Here is a 19332-nt window from a genome sequence, read left to right on the forward strand (position 1 = left end):
AATGTAATTTATGAGATATCTGTTATGCAAAGCCAAAGTGTAAAAGTGACTTCAGATGAGATAGAGGGAAGATGTTTGAGGGGAGGGGGGAGTTTTAGATAGTGTGTAAAATTTGCTTGAAATTCTTTTATTTAAATTTTTCATTTAATATGGAAAGATTATTTAATACCTATTAATTTCCCATTAAGAAAAGTTTAATTTACAAAATATTCTTTTTAATTTTATAAATGACATAATCATTCTTATATATTACTGTCTTTGCAAAAATAATTTTAATTATTTTGTTTTATTAGATTCCAAATATCATAGAAGCTGTAAGGGATATCTTAAATTCTGTTCAGTGTCCTCATACACGTAAAGGAGCTTTGCGCTGTTTCCAGAATTTAGCTAATCATCATTTAACAGCTGTTTTGGTATCATTACTCAACTCTCCTGTTCCTTTAGACATGTGAGTTTCTCAAAGTTGTTTTAATAATTTTAATTTTTCTATTACATTTTTAATTATGCAACATTTCATCGAATTTTTCTATTACAATATTCTATCACTTTTACTGATTTGCATGTGTGTCATACAGGCATTTGAAATATTTTAATTTAAATGTATATACCAAAAATAAAAAATCCATAGATATAATAATTTGATTTAAAAAATTATGTTGAATCTATAAACATGTCATATTTCTGTAAACTCGTAGTAAAATTAAAACTATTTCACATTTCTGAGAAAAATCACTCTAATTAGTAAAAAAAGCAATAATTAGTAGGAATCCTTCCATATTAATAAATATTTGTAATAATATTCAGAATTAACAATTTTTCAATAATATGCTCTTTACCTTCTGTAGAATAAAGAAAGCTTAAGATTGCAATCAGTTTGTTTCCCTTCTTATAAATTTGGAAAATTGTAAAGTCATAAATGATCTAGAAAAGGATATTGCCTTTGGGGGGGGGTGAATAGTAACAAAGTTTTTATGTATTTAAAATACTCTGCTAATTTTTACTCAATCTCTAAAAAGAAGCATTGAGTATATTGTCATTAAACAGTTTAGATGCAGCATGTTAATTTTGAAGTGGTGATATATGTAATTAAATGTTTGAAAATGAACAGCTGTAAAAAAAAGTCTCAGAAAAAAATCAATCATCACAAAAAATGTATAGATATAATGCAAACAAACACACATGTAAATATCAAGAGTTTTTTTTTTTTTGTTTGTTTTTTTTCACAGCCTATAAATCTACTTACTTAAAAGTAAAAGACATGCAATGTTTTTGCCAGATACATCCTTACTAGATTGAATATTATTTCAAATGCTCTGCGAAATTTAGAAAGCAAGTCTTCCTTCCTTCCTTTCCCAAGTAAAAAAGAAATTGCAAAAAAATAATGATAATAATATATAATTTTTTTAAAACATGAGTTATTAAATCAAATAACTATCTTTCCAGAGAGTTCAAAAATATTGTCAATAGCATTAGAAATATTAGCATAAATTTTCTGTTAGTGATGAAATGAAATTGAAATGCCACATGATGGATTTATTGATGATGATGATGGTAACGATTGATACCACATACAAAATGATAGTTTGTTTCCAATTGATTAGAAAAAATATTGAACTGTTTAATTAATGAAGAATTGTTTAATTAAACCCTGGTTTTGACAGATTCATGGTTGTCAAATTATCAGATGGCATGCTTAAAAGAAACAAGTTACAAAATTTTAATATTTATTTTTTGGAAAGTGAATTTTTATGTATTGTAAGATATTTTTTCATTTTGTGTGTTTCTTAGCATTAATTAATATTTGTGAACATTTTCTTTGATATCATTTTTATGAGAATTATAATTGCGGTACTAGGATTTTATATTTCATATGTTCTTGTATATTGAAATATTATTTGAAGGTATTATTTTTGAACTTTAATTATTCTTGTTCTGTCAAGGAGTTCTGTTTAATTATTCCATTCTTTTATTCGATACCATGTATATCATTTTCTTGTTTATATTAGTTTGTTTGCATATGCAATAAAGTTTATTTTACTGTGGTTATCATACTGATGAATATTCCATAGTAAATATTTATTAGTGATTTTATCAGCCAACATATTATTGATTCCACATATATTAGTTATAAATATATAAAAAGTTTCTAAAATTATTTTTATTTCATATTTTCTAATAACTTTGCAAAAATTTGAATCGAATCTTATTGTAAATAACTAAATGATCAGCACTGTGATTCTTGATTCTTTCTTTTATTTTAGGAATACAACTGATATCTGGCAAACTCTGAGTCAAGATAAGAGCCTTGCCAATCATATCATTGAATACTTCTTGGAAATATTCTCAGATAATGTAATATCATCTCCTCCTGATCCTCATGGACGAAGCATTGCTTATGTTGCAGCTCACAAACCTTTAGCTGTAGGTTTAAATATTTTGATTTTTCATATATATATTTCTGACTACTTTATGTTTGAGATGGGTAGCAAGTTTCTTATATATTTAAAATGTACAGCTAATTATTGTCTTATCAGAAAGGTACATGGCATATAAAGTTGACAGTTTAGATGCAATTTGTTAATTTTGAAGTTTTAATATCCGTAATTAAAATGAACTTAGAAAATGAACAGTAATAGAAAAAAATTATGAGTTGGAGATCAGCCATCTTACAAGTATTTAGGTATAGTAAGAATTCAAAATAAATGTAATATAATAAAAATAGACAGTGATTGGTGAAATATAGGTAATAATTGGCATGATAGCTATTAAAAAATATGTATTAATAAATTTTGTTAATAGAATCAAAAATACTTAATATATATATTTAAAAAATTTATTTAAAATATAGAATATTATTGCTTTTTGAAATATTACTCGTGTCTTTATTTAATGTTTTGTGAAATTTCCAAAAACTCTTAATTTTAGAAGAGGTTTCATAAAAAAATATCAATGCGTTTTGTAGCTGCATATCGTTTAACAAAAAATGGATCAAATAATGGTGATTAAATTAATTTGATGATTTTTAAATGTAACATTATCATATTGCATTTATTAAAAGATTAATGAGAAATTTTCTTCTTTTGGATTTTTTTCCTGCAACTTATTGAGAATCAACCCAAATGATTTCAAAGACATTGTTTAAATTTTCTTATCATTTTTAGATTGACAAATAAAAGTTAGATTAACATTTAAAAGTTGTATAACTTTTCTTATTTTAAGATGATGAGAGTTAGTTTTTCACTCATTCCAAGAAAAAAACTTTTCATATGGCTTTATTTCCTTAAACAATTCAATTTTTTATACTGTTTGTGTGCTTAATAAATGTCCATGAAATGTATCCTCATTAAAAAATATACTTTCCCTTTATTTTGTTTTACAGGCTATATGTGCCTTACGAGAAATGTTCAAAGTACCTGAGATGGAAACATGTAGCAGAGAGCATTTTGATAGACTATTTTCTTCTCTTGTGATTGTCTCAGGAGCTTATGTTGGAGCAGTTTTTCCAGTTTATTCTGCAGATAATGTTAAAAGTCTTGCTGCTTTACAAAAGAAAAATGATCCAAAATCATCTAGTCAGTCACCTGTGAGGTATAAAAATTCTATACAAAGCAGATTTATATTACTGAAGAAAGAAATAAAAAGAAACTACATGTTTTTCCTTTGTATTGTTATAAAAAAATTATACTTCATTTTTTTTTTGTGTTTTAGAAATTCACTAATTCATCCTGAAATTGGAAATGAATTTATTTTGTTGATTCAGAAATTAATGGTCGTCTGGGCATTGTGATATTTAAGTGAATTCTATAATATTGCTAATTATAGAATATCGTATTCAGTATTAAAATTGCTTTAAAATTAATATTCAGTAAAAAGGAAGACATAATGTAATTTTAAAAAAAATGTTACATTTTTTTTTTTTTTTTTTTTTGTAGATTTGCAGTTGAAACTCTGAAAAATTTCCTTCTATGTGTAAAAGAAGATGTCATTGTTTCGTCTATGAATGAAGGGGGTTATTGGGTTATGATGGAAGAGCAAGATAAATATCCAGAGGCTATTGCTGCTCTAGGAAGGTCAGTTCTATTTTATTTAAATTAGAAATCAAGAATGTTTATTTGCACATTGTGAAGATTTTTCTGAGTATCATTAAATAATAAATTAAGAGTATTAAAATCTTGAGAAATTTCTTCTTTATTTTTAGTTTTATGGAAGGAAATGTTTGTGTGCATCACTGTGAAATCTGTTGCTTTTAGTGATGAAATCTAGCACACAAATAATCTTTGTTGTGGTTTAATGCATCCCAAAGTTTGAATTCTAAAATTTAGTTAAAAAAAATTGTAACATTTTATTTCTGGGGAGTGAAAATTAGTGTAAAAATTTTTTAACGTTTTATTTTTAGGGAGTAAAATTTAAGTGTACATTACCTGATTTTTAGCAGTCTTGCTAAAATTTGCTCAAACATTAAAAAGCTAGTTGTAATTTATTGCTTTGCCTTTTTAGGTGAGCTGCTAATAATAAAATATTAAAATTTGGCAATGGTACCATATAATTTATTACAGTGTTGGATATGGATAATTTTTTATATATTTTCCCATACTATATTCTTTCTGATAATCATAGAAATATATTGATATGGCATAAAGTACATATATCTTTAGGTATCGAGAAATGTTATATAAAAACTGTAAACATTTCTGCTGTGATGAGTTCAACATGTCACAATGTAGCTAATTGTTATTTGCCAATTTTAAGTTCATGTGATACATGTTCCTCTCATTGAATACCAACAAATGAAACTAGAAAAAATTATTATTATTATTAATTTGATTTATTATTAATCTAGAATATTGCAGTTTTTAGTCTGAAATTGGATTATAGTTTATTTTAAAAAAAGAATGTATTGTGATGAAGAGCTTATAAGCCAGTTAACAGCAAGAAGCACGGGCAATTGCTTTTGAATTATGGTCTTGTTACTCGGCTGCGAACCACAAGGTTCCAGGTTCTATCCTCACTCATACCAATCCACTACAGTATATGTGATCACTTTTTTACCTAAGACCTCAATCAATCTTTTTAGTTGTAAAAATAAATATATATTTTATTGCATTTTCAATTTTTTTATGATGTAAACTTAATGGCATTTCAAAAATACATCAATCTTAATATTGTTTTGCTTAAAGTTTTTAAGCTGCAATTACCAGGTTGCTTTAATTTATTTGTGAATTATGCAGTTCAAGTAATTGAACACTTAGTTTCTGACATTTTTTTTTTTTAATATGTTTACTTGCCACTTTTGGCAACCAGCTGTTTACCCATTGTATTGCTAGTATTAATTAAATCATGTCATCAACTTTTATGAACTATTCCTTATCATAACAAAAGAAGTACAGGGTAATTTATTTAACTGATGGTACTGAGAAACCTCTGCAGCTCGAACTATCAGCGGCAAAGCCACCAAATATTGTACAGGGACTATTAACGACATGGAAAAAAAAATCCGTGAAAAGAAAATTAGTTCAAAAAGTTGCCAATAGGGGGAATGAGATGCTTTTGATCTAAATTTTAAGTTTAACTGCACGATAAAATTATAAAAAACTATAGTAAACAGATAAATGAATAACAAAGGATTAATTTTTCCACAAATGTGCTTTATTCAAAATAACCTCTGTAAATGGTTACAAATAAAATAAAAAAGAGGAGATTCTATTCGACTTCCATTTTATTCTTTGTTCTTTTGTTTTTATTCAATAGAATCGCTTTCCCTGGGAAGACATCAGTTATTTTCAATATGACCTCCATTTTCTTGGACTAAGCATTGCATTCTGTACACCATATTCTCTACAGCTGAATGCAACATTTCAGGAGGCATGTTCATAACAATCTGTGTTATATTTTCCTTTAAAACTGATAAGTTCAAGACTCCACCAAGATATAACTTCGATTTTAAATAACCTCACAGAAAAGGAGGAGTCACATGGAGTTAGATCCGGGGAGTGAGGTAGTCATGCAACACGAAAACAGCGACTAATTGCTCTTTCTTCTGTAAAGTGATGGCGCAGCAGTTGCTGTACATTTGTACCAATATGTGGTGGTGCTCCATCCTGCATAAAGACAATTTTATCTTAGCATTGCTTTTGCTGAAGTTGTGGGATAACAAAACTACTCAACATATTGCGATGAATAGCATATAAGCCAGTAACAACTCTTCTACCCGAACAGCTGTTTTGGTAAAATGGTTTAGTTACTGGACTCCTAGCACATCCCTTACCACTTAAATATCATGATATCTTTGATTGTTTACGGAATAGGTCTGCGCTCTTGCTTGGTTAATAGTCCGAAAAAAGTATGGTCCAATGATAAAATCTGCTGTAAAACCACACCAAACAGTTACTTTTTGAGAATGGAGTGAGATTTCTTGAAATGCATGGGGTTGTTCAGATGCCCAAATTCTAGAATTCAAAGAATTCTAGCAAAAGTTAATCGAAGATCATAATCTGTAGGTTTTAATTCATGCAAAAGGCTAATTTTATATGGATAAAATTGAAGAATTTTTCTTAAAACTTTCCATACTGTTGAAATACTAGCATCCAGTTGTCGCGCAACTCCACGTGTGCTGCTATTACCAGCAGTGCTTGTCTGATTTCTTTCAACGGTTGCAGTTGCAAAAACTGTGATCGTATCCTCCGATACCGGTTTCCGTCCTCTACCAGGATGAGTTGCGAGAGAACCAGTTTTTTCAAATTTTTTAATCATTATTTTCTCTGCATTAATTGATAGAGTTCCTTTACGTAAATTGTTTCGACTTCTAAATTTGCGAAGAGCGGCTGCTGCATTGCATTAAGATAAAAGATTCACAAGTAATGCACGCTGTACTAAAGTGAGGTGCATTTTACAAATCAATTGAATTCAAATTGAATCAATTTTCAATGTCACGCTTCTTTTTTATAATTCAAAATACTAGCGCTGGTGTCGATTACGTAATCGGGATTTTGCATTTTGCAATTTTTACCCATGTTTTATGTAAAATTTTAGCTGTCTTAAAGTGTAAGTGCCACATTTTCCCCTATCGGCAACTTTTGGAACTAATTTTTTTTTTTTTTTTTCTTCGTGGATTTCGTTTTCCCATGTTGTCTATAGTCCCCGTACAAAATTTGGTGGCTTTGCGGCTGATAGTTCAAGCTACAGAGGTCTCTAAGCACTGTTAGTTAAAAAAAAAAAACAAATCCTATACTTAACTAATTTGCTATACTTATAGTGACCAATAAAATTGGCAAAACTGGTCAATTATTGAGGCTAGGGGCTTGATCTGTTACCTAAATATGCTATACAAATTAGTAGTATCGATAATAAGATTTTGAATTTTCCCCAAAACATCATTGAATAAATCATATCTTTTAAAACCATAATACATCTATATAAAAATAATGAGGAAAACCTATGGATCAGTTGACCATTCCCAACTTTTAGTCCTACTTCACAGATTTTTCCTTCTTATAAGAGTTCTAGATATGTCATCAAGACTATCCTTCATTTTTTTAGAGAAATAAAAAGAAAAAGCATTACTTCACCGCATATTGTCTATGGGGTTTGTCAGCCACAAGTTTGAAACAGGTTCAAACATTTTATATTTCAGACTAACTGCCTTTAGCTACCATTTGGCTTGCAGTATAATAATATTTGTAATGTGCTATAAACCTTACCATTCATTTAGCAGCATTGCAAATCCTAAGTAAGTATGTATATGAATAGTCAGTTAAGTACATGATTTTTTAAATAGATGGTTTCATTTCGTGTCTCATTGTACTCACTTTGCCTTTAACAACTTAATCAAGTGATAATGAAGTCAGAATGAACTTAATCAGATGAATCCTATGATGTCAGAATTGCCGAATGAAAGAATGAAGAACATTTCTAAACAACCCTGATGGAAATAATTCAGCCTCCACTTGTTTTCTTTGTGAGTTAGAGATCATGGATGAAAACATGGCCCTCAAATGGAAACTGGCAGCAAAGTTTCAATTTCAACTCTACTGCTGCATAGTTAGGGAATAAACCTGCAGAAGTTCAAGCAACCATTTTTATGTCAGCTATTGATCCAGCTGCTATGGAGGTTTCAACCTATTTTGTCAAAATATATCTTATGAAAGTAATCAAAAATACTACTTTAAATAATGATTGCATAATAATGTCAGAATATTCTCATTGGTTAATTTTGTTTGCAAAGTGGTAAAATTAATTGGTAAAGAAAATCAGTCAAGTTGTTGAGGTTAAGGACTTGCTCAAATCTTTACTTTGCAATAGGGAGTTGAAATAGAAGGCAGTGGAAGACGTGCAGCATACATAGGAATTTTCATATGGAAAAATAAAAATAAATTGGAGAAATCAGTTGTGGATGGAAGGGGCATTCTTTGATTGTGGCAGTTGTCTTAAGTATATAGATAGCAAGGTAATTGCTGGTTGTTGAAAGCAACTATTTGTTTATTATATTCTATTTTAACTGTACTACACATTTTCATATTAATTTACAAAAATAAAATTAGTAATCATTGTATCTACTTTAAATGTAATGAAGTTGTTTGATATGCGAAAAAACAGAATCGTAAATCTGTTTTGTATAAAATTTTATAAATAATATTGCCTTTTTAAAGATTCGTCCAGATTAATATGCTAGGAAATATTTTTATTGAGCTTTACAAAGGTATATGTTTAATACAATTAAAATCTACACTATCTACCAATAAGTATTTGGACACCCATACAAATGAGAATATCTGTGGTTCTGATCTATGTTATGCCTTCTGTACTGAAACATCGTGTAGGAAACAGTATTGGCATTAGTCGCATGTGAGATCCCTCGAGTTTCAGAGCTGTCCGACTTCGAGAAAGGCGAAATTGTCGATTATAGAAATGGCCGATCCTTAAGAAACATATATAGTAAGTTAAACATTCCAAAATCGACAGTGGTTTGTGCGATTAAGCAGTGGAGGATAAGAAGTGATTGTCAGAATTTGCATCAACCCAGCAGACCCACAAAATTAAGAGATGGAGACCGACGAGTGTTGCCCAAAGAAATTCGGAAAAATCGCGCCAAACTGAGGGCACACATACTTTAAGAGTTCCAACAAGCATACGGAAATGTTGTTTCGATAAATACCACCCGCAAGGAAGCACATTTCCTTGATTTCCATGGTCGTGTTGCCACCCTTAAGCCTTTGATTACAAAACCCAACCGCGTTGTTCGATTGAGGTGTTGCAAAGTGCGTCGAAATTGGACCACAAATGAGTGGAAACGGGTTTTCTGGAGTGACGAATCAAAGTTTAATCTCTACCAGTAAGATGGCAGATTCAGGGTTTGGCGTATGCATGGAGAACGCCTGTTGCCAGAATGCATTGTTCTTGCAGTAAAGTTTGGCGGATGTGAAATTATGATCAGGGGATATTTCTTGTGGTATGGACTGGGATTGTTGATCCCAATTCATGGTAAGCTTAACACCGACTCTGACTTCACTATTCTAGACTACAATGAGCTTCCTATGCTACAGCAGTTTTGTGGACTGGGTCATTGTTATTTCCAGAATGACAACGCCACTTGTCCTGTTGCGAGGTCCACCATGGATTGGTATGATGATAATTGGATGAACCGACTGGACTGACCTGCCCCGAGTCCAGGCTTGAATCCTATAGAAAACCCCTTTGATGAGTTGGATTGCCAAATTAAAGGGTGCAGCAATCGTCCAAAATCGGTAAAAGAACTTGCGTGTCTTTTCCAAGCCGACTGGAAGAAAATACCATTGTCCATCATCCAAGCACTTGTGGAAAGCATGCTCTGGAGGGTTAAGGCCGTAATTGCCTCAGATGGAGGCTTTACCAACTTTTGAATATAAATAGTGTTTCTTTTATCACAAGTGTCCAATTACTTATTGATAGATAGTGTAGCTATAGTTATTATGATAAAATATTAACATGTTTTGGAAAATATGATTAGAAAATGTAAACTAATTACTGTTATTTCATATTTAAATGTTTAAATTCAATTTTATTTACAGAGCCATATGTATGTGCTGCCCAGATCAAGTACCCAAGTTGATTACTGTTTTGAACCCATTGCTGAACAGTTCTTTGGATGTACATCGTATTGTTTCTGTATCTCTGTTTGTAGAGTTTCTCTCCCAGAGTTATAAGGGCAGAAAAACTCTTACTGAGCCGTTGATGAATAGTTTGTTGGGAAGATTGGTAGATTCATCAGCAGTAGTTCGTCGTCTTTGCATTTCTGGACTTGGAAATATTTCTATGTTAGATAAAGAGCAGGTAATTTAAATTTTATTCAAAGTGAATCAAAAGATCTTAGAATAAATTTTATGAATAGATCTCGGCACACACAGATGAGGGATTTTTTACATTAGAGAATGCTGTCATAACAACAACATAAGTTTTCCTATAAGAATTGCTGTGGCACTTTAGTTTTGAAAATAAGTGGTTGAATATGTGAAATTTCACCCAAAATAGCAGATAGTTTCTTTCAAATCGTGTTTATTATAGGTATGAATCAAGCAAACATTCTGCCACAATATCAATCTAAGTATTGATCTTGAATAATTGTTGACTACCTTTGTTTGCAGTTTTCCAGGTGCTGTTAATTAATAAAATGAACCCAGGACCAGTTTTATTGTAACAGCTGCCATCTCTAACATTATCTTTATGACTGTATGTGTGTATGTGTGCATGTTGATTTTATTCAAAAAAAGGTAGTAAAAATTTTTAGCCACAGCTTATTATTTCAAGTGAGAAATATCATCTACTTTCAGATTTGTCTCTCAAAGTGTTGCCTATAAACATGAAGATTGATATAGCTATTGCATATATACCTTTTCAATATATTCCTATGAAATTCCCTGGTGTTTCATCTGTGAACTATTGTGCCTTTGGTTTGTTGAAAAAAGCTCTTTTTAAGTGCTCTTTTCAACAAACCCGCTATGATTAATGGACTCTGGAAAGTAGGAAAAAATAATGGAAATCAATACACTTTTAAATTTTACAAAAAGCCCTTTTACATTGAAATTATGATGGAAACTTTTAATCTAAGAAAAGACTATCTGACCATATATTTGAGATGAAATAGTCTTTGCATTTTAATCCTTTGCATTGGGGAAAGTAATTCAATACATAATTATTCACCTAATACAAAGATTTATTTAATTATTCACCTAATAAAGATTCTAAAAAATAAATATATATATATAATTGTTTTAAGTTGAATTCTCCCATTTAATTAATTTGCATCTTCCTACTACTCTTACAAGTATTTTTAACAATCAAAATTAAATAAATAAAACGTCAAAATGATGTACCATCTTGAATGATGAGTGAGATTCACCTGAGTGCAAAGGGTTAAACATTAATTTGAAAAGCCCTAAAATCGTTTTAAAAATGTGTAAACATTCTCTGTGTATATCTGTCTGATTAATCCTTAGTTTTTCTAATACCTTCTGATTGATCGTATGGAACTGACATATAGTTTAAAATATTTCATGGATTCAGTGTGTGTATAATGTTGAATGTATGCATGTATTGTATAATGTTACAAAATTGCACTTAGTAATATTTTTCACCTGATTTAAAGTTAATATGAACGAAGTAAATGGTGAGTTTCAGGAGAGATTAAATTTTGAATTTTGTCTGAGTTATTAAAAAAAATTAATGCATTATTGAAGACTAATAAATTTTATCTGCAAATTTCATGTGCTCCATAGAAGAAATATCAATTGTCGTTTGTTCTCAAGCCTTTATTTTTTCCTTAATTTTATTTCAAAATTGATAGAGAAAAAAAAATAATTGTTTATTGCAAATATCACTTGAATATCCCTTACTTTATTAACCTGTAAATTCTTCCATTATTTATTTTATTCAATTTAAATTTAAAAGATTGTTCTCGGCATTGTGCCTCTAATATGCCATTCTTTTCTGAATTTTTTTTTTTTTTTTTCACTGGATGAAGTAACATTTTTATTTTATTTACAGATTGACAGATATTCAACTACTATTCTATCTGCAATGATGACAGGAATGGATGACAGAGAAGATCCTGGTTGTAATATTACTTTAGAAGCTATGAGTGGACTCTCTTCCATTTTGTCTCAAGTAGCTGAAGCAGATGTCAGAAACATACTAATTAACATTGCACTAAGGATAAAGCCTATGTTTGAAAAGGTTTGTTCTGTGCAATTTAAAAAAAAGTTTTTAAATATAATTTTTAAAGACATTTTGTCTTTAATGCAAAATAAGATTTTTACATTATTAAATATTAAATGTTTTTATGTTTAATATAGGAAAAGCCATTAGTACGAGCTGCAGCATTTACTTTGTTTGGGAATCTGTCTCGATTTGCAAATGGGCCATCGAAAGAACAGTTTCTTGAGCAAGTGCATGGCAATTTAGTACCCCTTCTTTTGCATTTGAATGATGAAGATAAGCATGTAATAAAAGTAGGTAATCTTATTTAATTACAGCTGTAAATTTAATTGTAGAGTTAAAAATAAATATTCCACATATTCATTTAAAAATCATGCAGTAATCTGGTTCAAATTATCTAAGTAAATATAAATAAATGCATAAAACTTTTTAATATAATTTTAAACAAAATAGATTCATCAAAATTCTTGCTTTATTTTGCATAAATCTTAATTATATTTTTTATGATGGAAATTTTCATTAATTATTTTACAGGCTTGTAAGTATAGTCTGAGACATCTTGGTCCCATTTTAGAATCAGATGAAATGAATAATATGTTTCAAAAGCACCTGTTAGATGATGCGCATTTGCATTATGGTGAATTCATCAATGACCTTACAAAGACTGTGGTAAGTGACTGTTAAAACTATGTACTTCACTTTATTCTTTATCAAGAATTGTTTTACTATTTCTTAAAAAAAATATTTCAGATAACAGATTTTCCTGATAAAGTGGGATTTTACGCCACTACTTGTTTGTCCTATCTGAAGAGCCCATTTACTACTATTCAATGTAATGCAACAGCATTTTTAGGTAAAACGAACTTCTTTTTATAATTAAAAATGTGAATAAAAATACATTACATTTTGTCCTGTAATTCAATTTCTATATGCTATAAAGTTGTCTGTTTCATTTCATTAAAAAAACATGTAATTCATTTCAATTCAAAATATAAATTTCTTGATGTTTTTATATAATATTGCTTAATATATTTTAGGTTTGCTTTTAAAATGAAATGAAATGTATGTGTGTGTGTAATGCCTCTTAATCTAATTTAAATCGTAACTAATTTCCTTATTTTTTTTAATCTTAAATTAGCCCATGTTACTCTATTCTTTTTTTTTTCCTTTGGTCCCATTTTTTTTATTTAATTATTTCTAACACATACCCTAAATTTCTAAATCTGAGCAAAAGAATAAAAATCCCCAATGCCTGCAGCATTTTTTAAAAGACTTTTTACCTAAGACTCCCTTTCCTATGTTGGCATGTATCAAAAAAATTCCTATCAGATCTCTTAATAAAAGCCCTAAGAGGAAAATTTGAAGTACCTTCTGCTTGTATTCCAATTTGGACATGGATAGGTGAGTATGTTTGTGTTAGTGTAAATTCTGCTTAAACTTTTGTTTTCTGTTTCTTCAACAATAGTCCATGCAAAAACATCGTGTCTTTTTAAAAATTAACTTTTAAATGTTGAAAAAACGTCAAATCAGAAAGGAAAATTATTATATGGCAAGGAAAATTTTTCAAAGAGCTATTTTGATTCCTAAATCATTCAACTTTGGAATTTTGATGTTATTTTTATATTGTTTACATCAAATATTTTTTTATTTTGCCACCAGTTTTTCATGCTTTGTGTTTTGTTTAAAGAATAAAATACATGCTATATACATACAAATAAATATTCTTTAAATATTTTTATTTTTGATGTTCTTTATTTCTTTAATCAATAAAAAAGCATTATAAGAAATTAAACGCTTTAATTTCTTATAATGCTTTAGATTAAGATTATAAGAAAAGATTAAGGTTGTAAAATAACATACAATTCCTGTTAAGAGTTTGACAAATGCTGAACAATTTGAAATAAAAATGTTACATAAATGTTAAGATTCCAATGTATATCTGAACCACTTCACATGGGATTGCAATTTATTAAGTAGGTATTTTAATAAAAATTATTGCACTGTATTATTCATTATATTCCTTGTATCTTCATGTCTTCTAAACACTATTCTTTAATTTTTAGGTTATTTACTTGGAAACATACCAGCTGAAAAACAAAATCTTGTATCTAAAGAAAGAATTTGTTCAGGTAATTATGTAATGTTTTTATTGATTTTAGAGAATTATTTAAATGAAGTTGATATTTTTCTTTAGTAAAAGAGCTGAAAATAACTTGGATTTTTAATTAACAATTGCACTTTTCAAATATTATTGGCTTAAGAAACTATTAATGATTAAAATAAAATTTTATTTTCAATATATTTTTTTAATTTTCAATTATATGTCATCTAAATAGTAACTGTTTTATTAACAAATGAATTTTAAAGTATTTTATGCATGACATATATATGTTATTTCTTGCATATTTTTTAACTAAATATTTAAAGCTGAAAAAATAAATGCCTTCATTTGAAATATATTGTATTTGATATTCAAATTTCTCATGAACAAATTTTTCTCTAGCTTTACTTGTACTCTTAAAAGACCAGTGTCCTGAAGTAAGAATAAGAGTGGCTGAATCTTTAAGTTTGTTGTATAATTACTGAGTATTCCTGAAATAAGTGATTCAGCATTAGTGAGGATTCTGCGTTTGTAGATGAAAGAAAGTACAAAGTTGGTGTTCAGAGCTGAGCATCAGATTTCATTGTGAATCAAAATAATTTATAAACTTTAGTCAGTTAGGTTGTAGTTTATTTGTATAATAGAGTGTATTATAGATAATCACAGAGTTGCTATTTTCATGAATTATAGTTTTTCTGAAAGCTTGTTATAATGCAATCTGTAATTATCAAAAATGATACTTTTTTAATCTCAATATTTTCAAATCAAACAATACACATTTATTTTCTGTTTTAATAAATGTACTTAACAAAATATCAATAATATATACAATTGTGATCCGACTTCCATGATGCACATTAATCTAATGAATTCAGTATTTTTATTAGACAGGTTAATATAGCTATAATGTCATTAAATATGCATATTGTCTATATTATATGATCATATGTGTTTAATTCCTCTTAATCAGGAATAACTACCAATGTATCAAATAACTGCACAGATGTATTATAGAAAATCAATGAATATGTAATTTATATGAGATCATACTTATAATATTTAAGAAATTATCACTGGTAATTACTGTTTTCATTTTTTTAAATATAATTAATTTTTAATTTTTTTAATTAAGTTTGTTTATATCATTGTTCAAGCAAATTAGAAAAAAAAAATATTAACTAAAAAAATTTCTTGCATTGGAAAGATCTTTTAACATTTTTTTTTACTTATGAAAAATTAAGTTTATCTGTATTAAGAAATTTTATAAAATATTCTAAGCTGAAAAGAAATTAAAATGTTAAAATACTGTTTTCCTAAATTAATAGATTTTTTAAAAAATCAAATTAACTGTTAAAGTAAGTGTTGAAGCATTTTTACTATAAATTTTACATTCACCTAATATGAATCAACTAAATTTAATGTATTTTAATATGAAGAAATATGTTTTCAACATTTTGTGTAAGTTTCTTTTCAGCAAAACAAACTGAAACATAAATATTATTAAATATTAAACTTAAATTGTAATTAATGTACAAACATTTGAAATTTTTTAAAAAAACCACTTAATTTTTATACCATTTTAAATCGTAGGCAAGTCATATTTCGTTTTCCTTTTTTATTTATTTTTTATTTTTGCCAATAAAAAAGAAAATTCAAAAGAGTAATAACCATTTATAGCAGACAAATACATATATGCAATTGATTAATTTTATTTATATGAAACATTAAATCCTTAATTAAACATTTAATCCTTATTTGTTAGAATCAAATAACAGCCAATACTAAATACTATGTACATTCCTCATTTATAAGAAAAAGCAAATGGCTTCAAATTATGGATGTTCCTGAAATAGACTATTCTGAGAAATATTTTTCATATCATTTAAAATAAATCTTTCGAATTTCTTATCTTTTTATTTCTAGTGGAATTTTTTTATCACAATATTTTGTACTATTATGTCTTTACTGTCTGTTGGACAGCTGAACAAATTATTTTTTGATTTTTTTTTCTATAGATTATCAATTATAAATAAATGTTTTTATTCTAGTAGATTTAATAATAAAGTACTTATTGTGATATTCATATCTATTTCTTGTATGCATATATAGAATAATAGCCAAATTTACTGTAAAACACAAGCTTTTATGAAACATTTAATAGCAATACTAGTTATTGTGCCTCTTCCTATTGAAAATAACCTCATTTTAATAAACAATACAAAACCTATGCTTCTCTTTGATCCATATAAGATAGTAGGCAGTGATTTAAAATTTAATTTTTTTCAACTACTATGAAATTTTTAATATGTAGAAACATGCATAAAGATGCTCAAAATGATTCATTTAAAATTACTTGAAAATAAACTGTTTGAAGCTTAAATGAATTTCAGTCTGATGATGAAACATTTTGTTCCAAAAATCTGCCCATGTATTTTTTTTTTCTTTGAATTTAAATCTGTAAAATAAAACTAATGAAAGTTTGAATATTATAGATATGAGTTTACATAAAAAAGAAATAATACATCCACAGTAATTCATTTATAGAAATAGGCAGGATAAAGTATGCTATATTTTTATAACTTATTGATAGTTCATTTCATTTATAATTTCATTCTTTATGAGAATTAACATCTAAATACTTTGATATTGAGTAATATTCTGTAATTTTTAATATTTTGTAGAAAATATGTAAATAATGATTTGTGCCATATACCATATATTCTTTTCTCTTCAATCTGGAAAATAGTTGAAAGGGAATTTTCTGTATTGCTGTAAGTGAATAATATCTTATATCAGCTTTGACTGCATTCCTGTGCTTTTTTAGATGCTTATATTGTTTTATAATACATTACGATTCTGTTATTTACTTTGAAAAAGTATTTAGTATATACTATTTTTTGTTACAATATTAACTTGCTTTTGTAAATTGTATATTATATGAAATAAAGTATGTTTTGAAAGAGATTTTGTTATTATTTGATAAATCTTTCCAGTCTTGAATGTAATTATTGAGAAAAGGCAAATGGTGATGTAACTTTATAACTGCTACTGTTTTTCCAAAAGGTTAAAAATTATTGTTTATTAATTTGAGATTTTATAAATTAAAATAAAAGGTATTTATTTTATTTGCCTTAGCAATAACAGTTCCTTTACAAGGAGTTTTGAAGTTTCTTAGCTTTAACTTTTGAAAGCCAACAGCTAATAACTAGCATCTTACTCAGACTGCACATATGTCATATCTCAAATGATATGATGGCACAAATATTGGTTATGGTACTACATTGCCTGAAATTTAAGGTTACTGAGTATGGGTGAAACTATATATGTCATCATTGATTGATTGACTGACTGAAATGGGAGTTTTGGCAACAAAGGCCGTTATCCTCTAATTCCAAAAGAGTTCATTCAGTAGGTGTTAAAAGACTTCAGAGATTGGAACATGTCATCATAGACAATTATTTGTTTCAGGAAAAGTGCAGAATGACATTTAACTTTGAATACAGATGTGTTTTGAAGCTGAAGTATAGAGAATGAGACCATGGCTCAAAAGGCATTGTATGTGTTCGCAACAAATACCCATTTTACAATATCTAGATGTCATTTTCATAACTGTCGGGATTAAATGTCGTAGAGAAAAGATTTTACAAATCGTATATATTTGAATAATAATTTTATGGAAAAGACCTCCTTTACCATTAGTTTATCCTGCTTTTTATTAAGTCTATCTGAATATTTGTATGAAGCAGAATTTATGCTAAAAAAGTTGTCTAGTTTTTTTGACAAGAAATTGAAATATGACTTTGTAATAACAAAGACTGGTCGTATATCATCGATTCTTCAAGAGCTGAAACTATACAAAAGTTCCAATAGAAGTGATTGAACAGTAAAAATCAAATCATCTGATCTTTTTACTTAAGGAAAATATCTATTCACGATTTTTTGTTCAATGACAACACTAAATTAATATTATAAGTTTCTTTAATAATACAAAAGAAAGGAAATCCCTTTTTTTCTATGCATAGTATATCTTTTTTTTTTTTTTTTTTTTCCTCAGCTTAGCACTTAAGGATATAATCATGACATATTTTTCAGAAACAACAGAATTCCTCGTTATTTAATACTTTGTACAATAGAATATTTTGCATGCAACTGAATCGAATCAAGAAAAAAAAATTATAAATTGGTAACATTGCCATAATGATTATCAGTATAGCCAAATACTCTACCTCTATAAAAAAAACCGAAATATCAATTAGATTAAGAAGTTGTACCCCCTTGTACTTGAAATATTGTTCTCAAATTGGCATTAATTTAAATTCTGGGAATTCGTTTAAGTAGAAAATGACAATTTAAATTAAATTGCTCAGTAAATATAAGTGATTGTGCTCCATTTAAAAGAGTTATAACTGAGAAAGTATTATTTTCTTGGCCAGTTACATATTAAACACTTAATGAGATGTGATATTGCATAAAATAACTTCATTTTTACTATAAATTTTTAATGCCTTTTTAAAGTTCAAATCACTAAATTATGTAACAATAGAATTCAGTAAAAAAAAATTAATTAAATTGCAAAATGTTTGGATTTAATAATGTGTTTAATTCTTGAAATATTTGACAATTTATAACAGACCAAAAAATTTTACAATTTTTATATATGTTTTAATAAACTTGGATAGTTAAATCGTAATTTCTGTTTACTAATCATGTCAATCTGCTTTACCTTCTTTAAAATATGCATTAATACGTAAACGAAAGGATCAAAATATTTTCCTATAATGGGCATTACAAAAGGCAATTTTCATGTTTTTTTTTTAATACTTAAGTATATGCATAGTTATTCTCCAATAATTTCTGTTCATTGAAAACTGTTAAGTAATCTATTTGCATTTACCTTTCATATTTTATATATTCGATAAAGAAAAAGAATTCTTACAAATCATTTTTATTTTTAGAAATTGATTTACAAATTATTCAATTACAATATTAAATAAAACATAAAATTCAAATCTTAAATAAAACAGAAATCTAAGCTGTATGCCTGA

The 19332-nt window shown here is 27.8% G+C and overlaps 1 protein-coding gene across 1 annotated transcript in view; it reads left to right on the top strand.

Moving 5' to 3' along the window:
* Positions 1 to 17249, top strand: part of LOC129965383 (maestro heat-like repeat-containing protein family member 1) — a 49514-nt gene extending 32265 nt beyond the window's left edge. Inside the window, exons 27-37 of the mRNA XM_056079217.1 lie at positions 294 to 448; positions 2262 to 2421; positions 3380 to 3588; positions 3933 to 4070; positions 10044 to 10305; positions 12016 to 12204; positions 12324 to 12479; positions 12721 to 12855; positions 12937 to 13039; positions 14250 to 14315; positions 14690 to 17249. Coding sequence (XP_055935192.1) covers positions 294 to 448; positions 2262 to 2421; positions 3380 to 3588; positions 3933 to 4070; positions 10044 to 10305; positions 12016 to 12204; positions 12324 to 12479; positions 12721 to 12855; positions 12937 to 13039; positions 14250 to 14315; positions 14690 to 14772 — 1656 coding nt within the window. The 3' untranslated portion in view covers positions 14773 to 17249. The remainder of the gene's footprint in view (positions 1 to 293; positions 449 to 2261; positions 2422 to 3379; positions 3589 to 3932; positions 4071 to 10043; positions 10306 to 12015; positions 12205 to 12323; positions 12480 to 12720; positions 12856 to 12936; positions 13040 to 14249; positions 14316 to 14689) is intronic.
* The last annotated feature ends 2083 nt before the right edge of the window (positions 17250 to 19332 follow it).

This window comes from Argiope bruennichi, chromosome 4 (assembly GCF_947563725.1).
Source record: "Argiope bruennichi chromosome 4, qqArgBrue1.1, whole genome shotgun sequence".
Taxonomy (NCBI): Eukaryota; Metazoa; Arthropoda; class Arachnida; order Araneae; family Araneidae; genus Argiope; species Argiope bruennichi.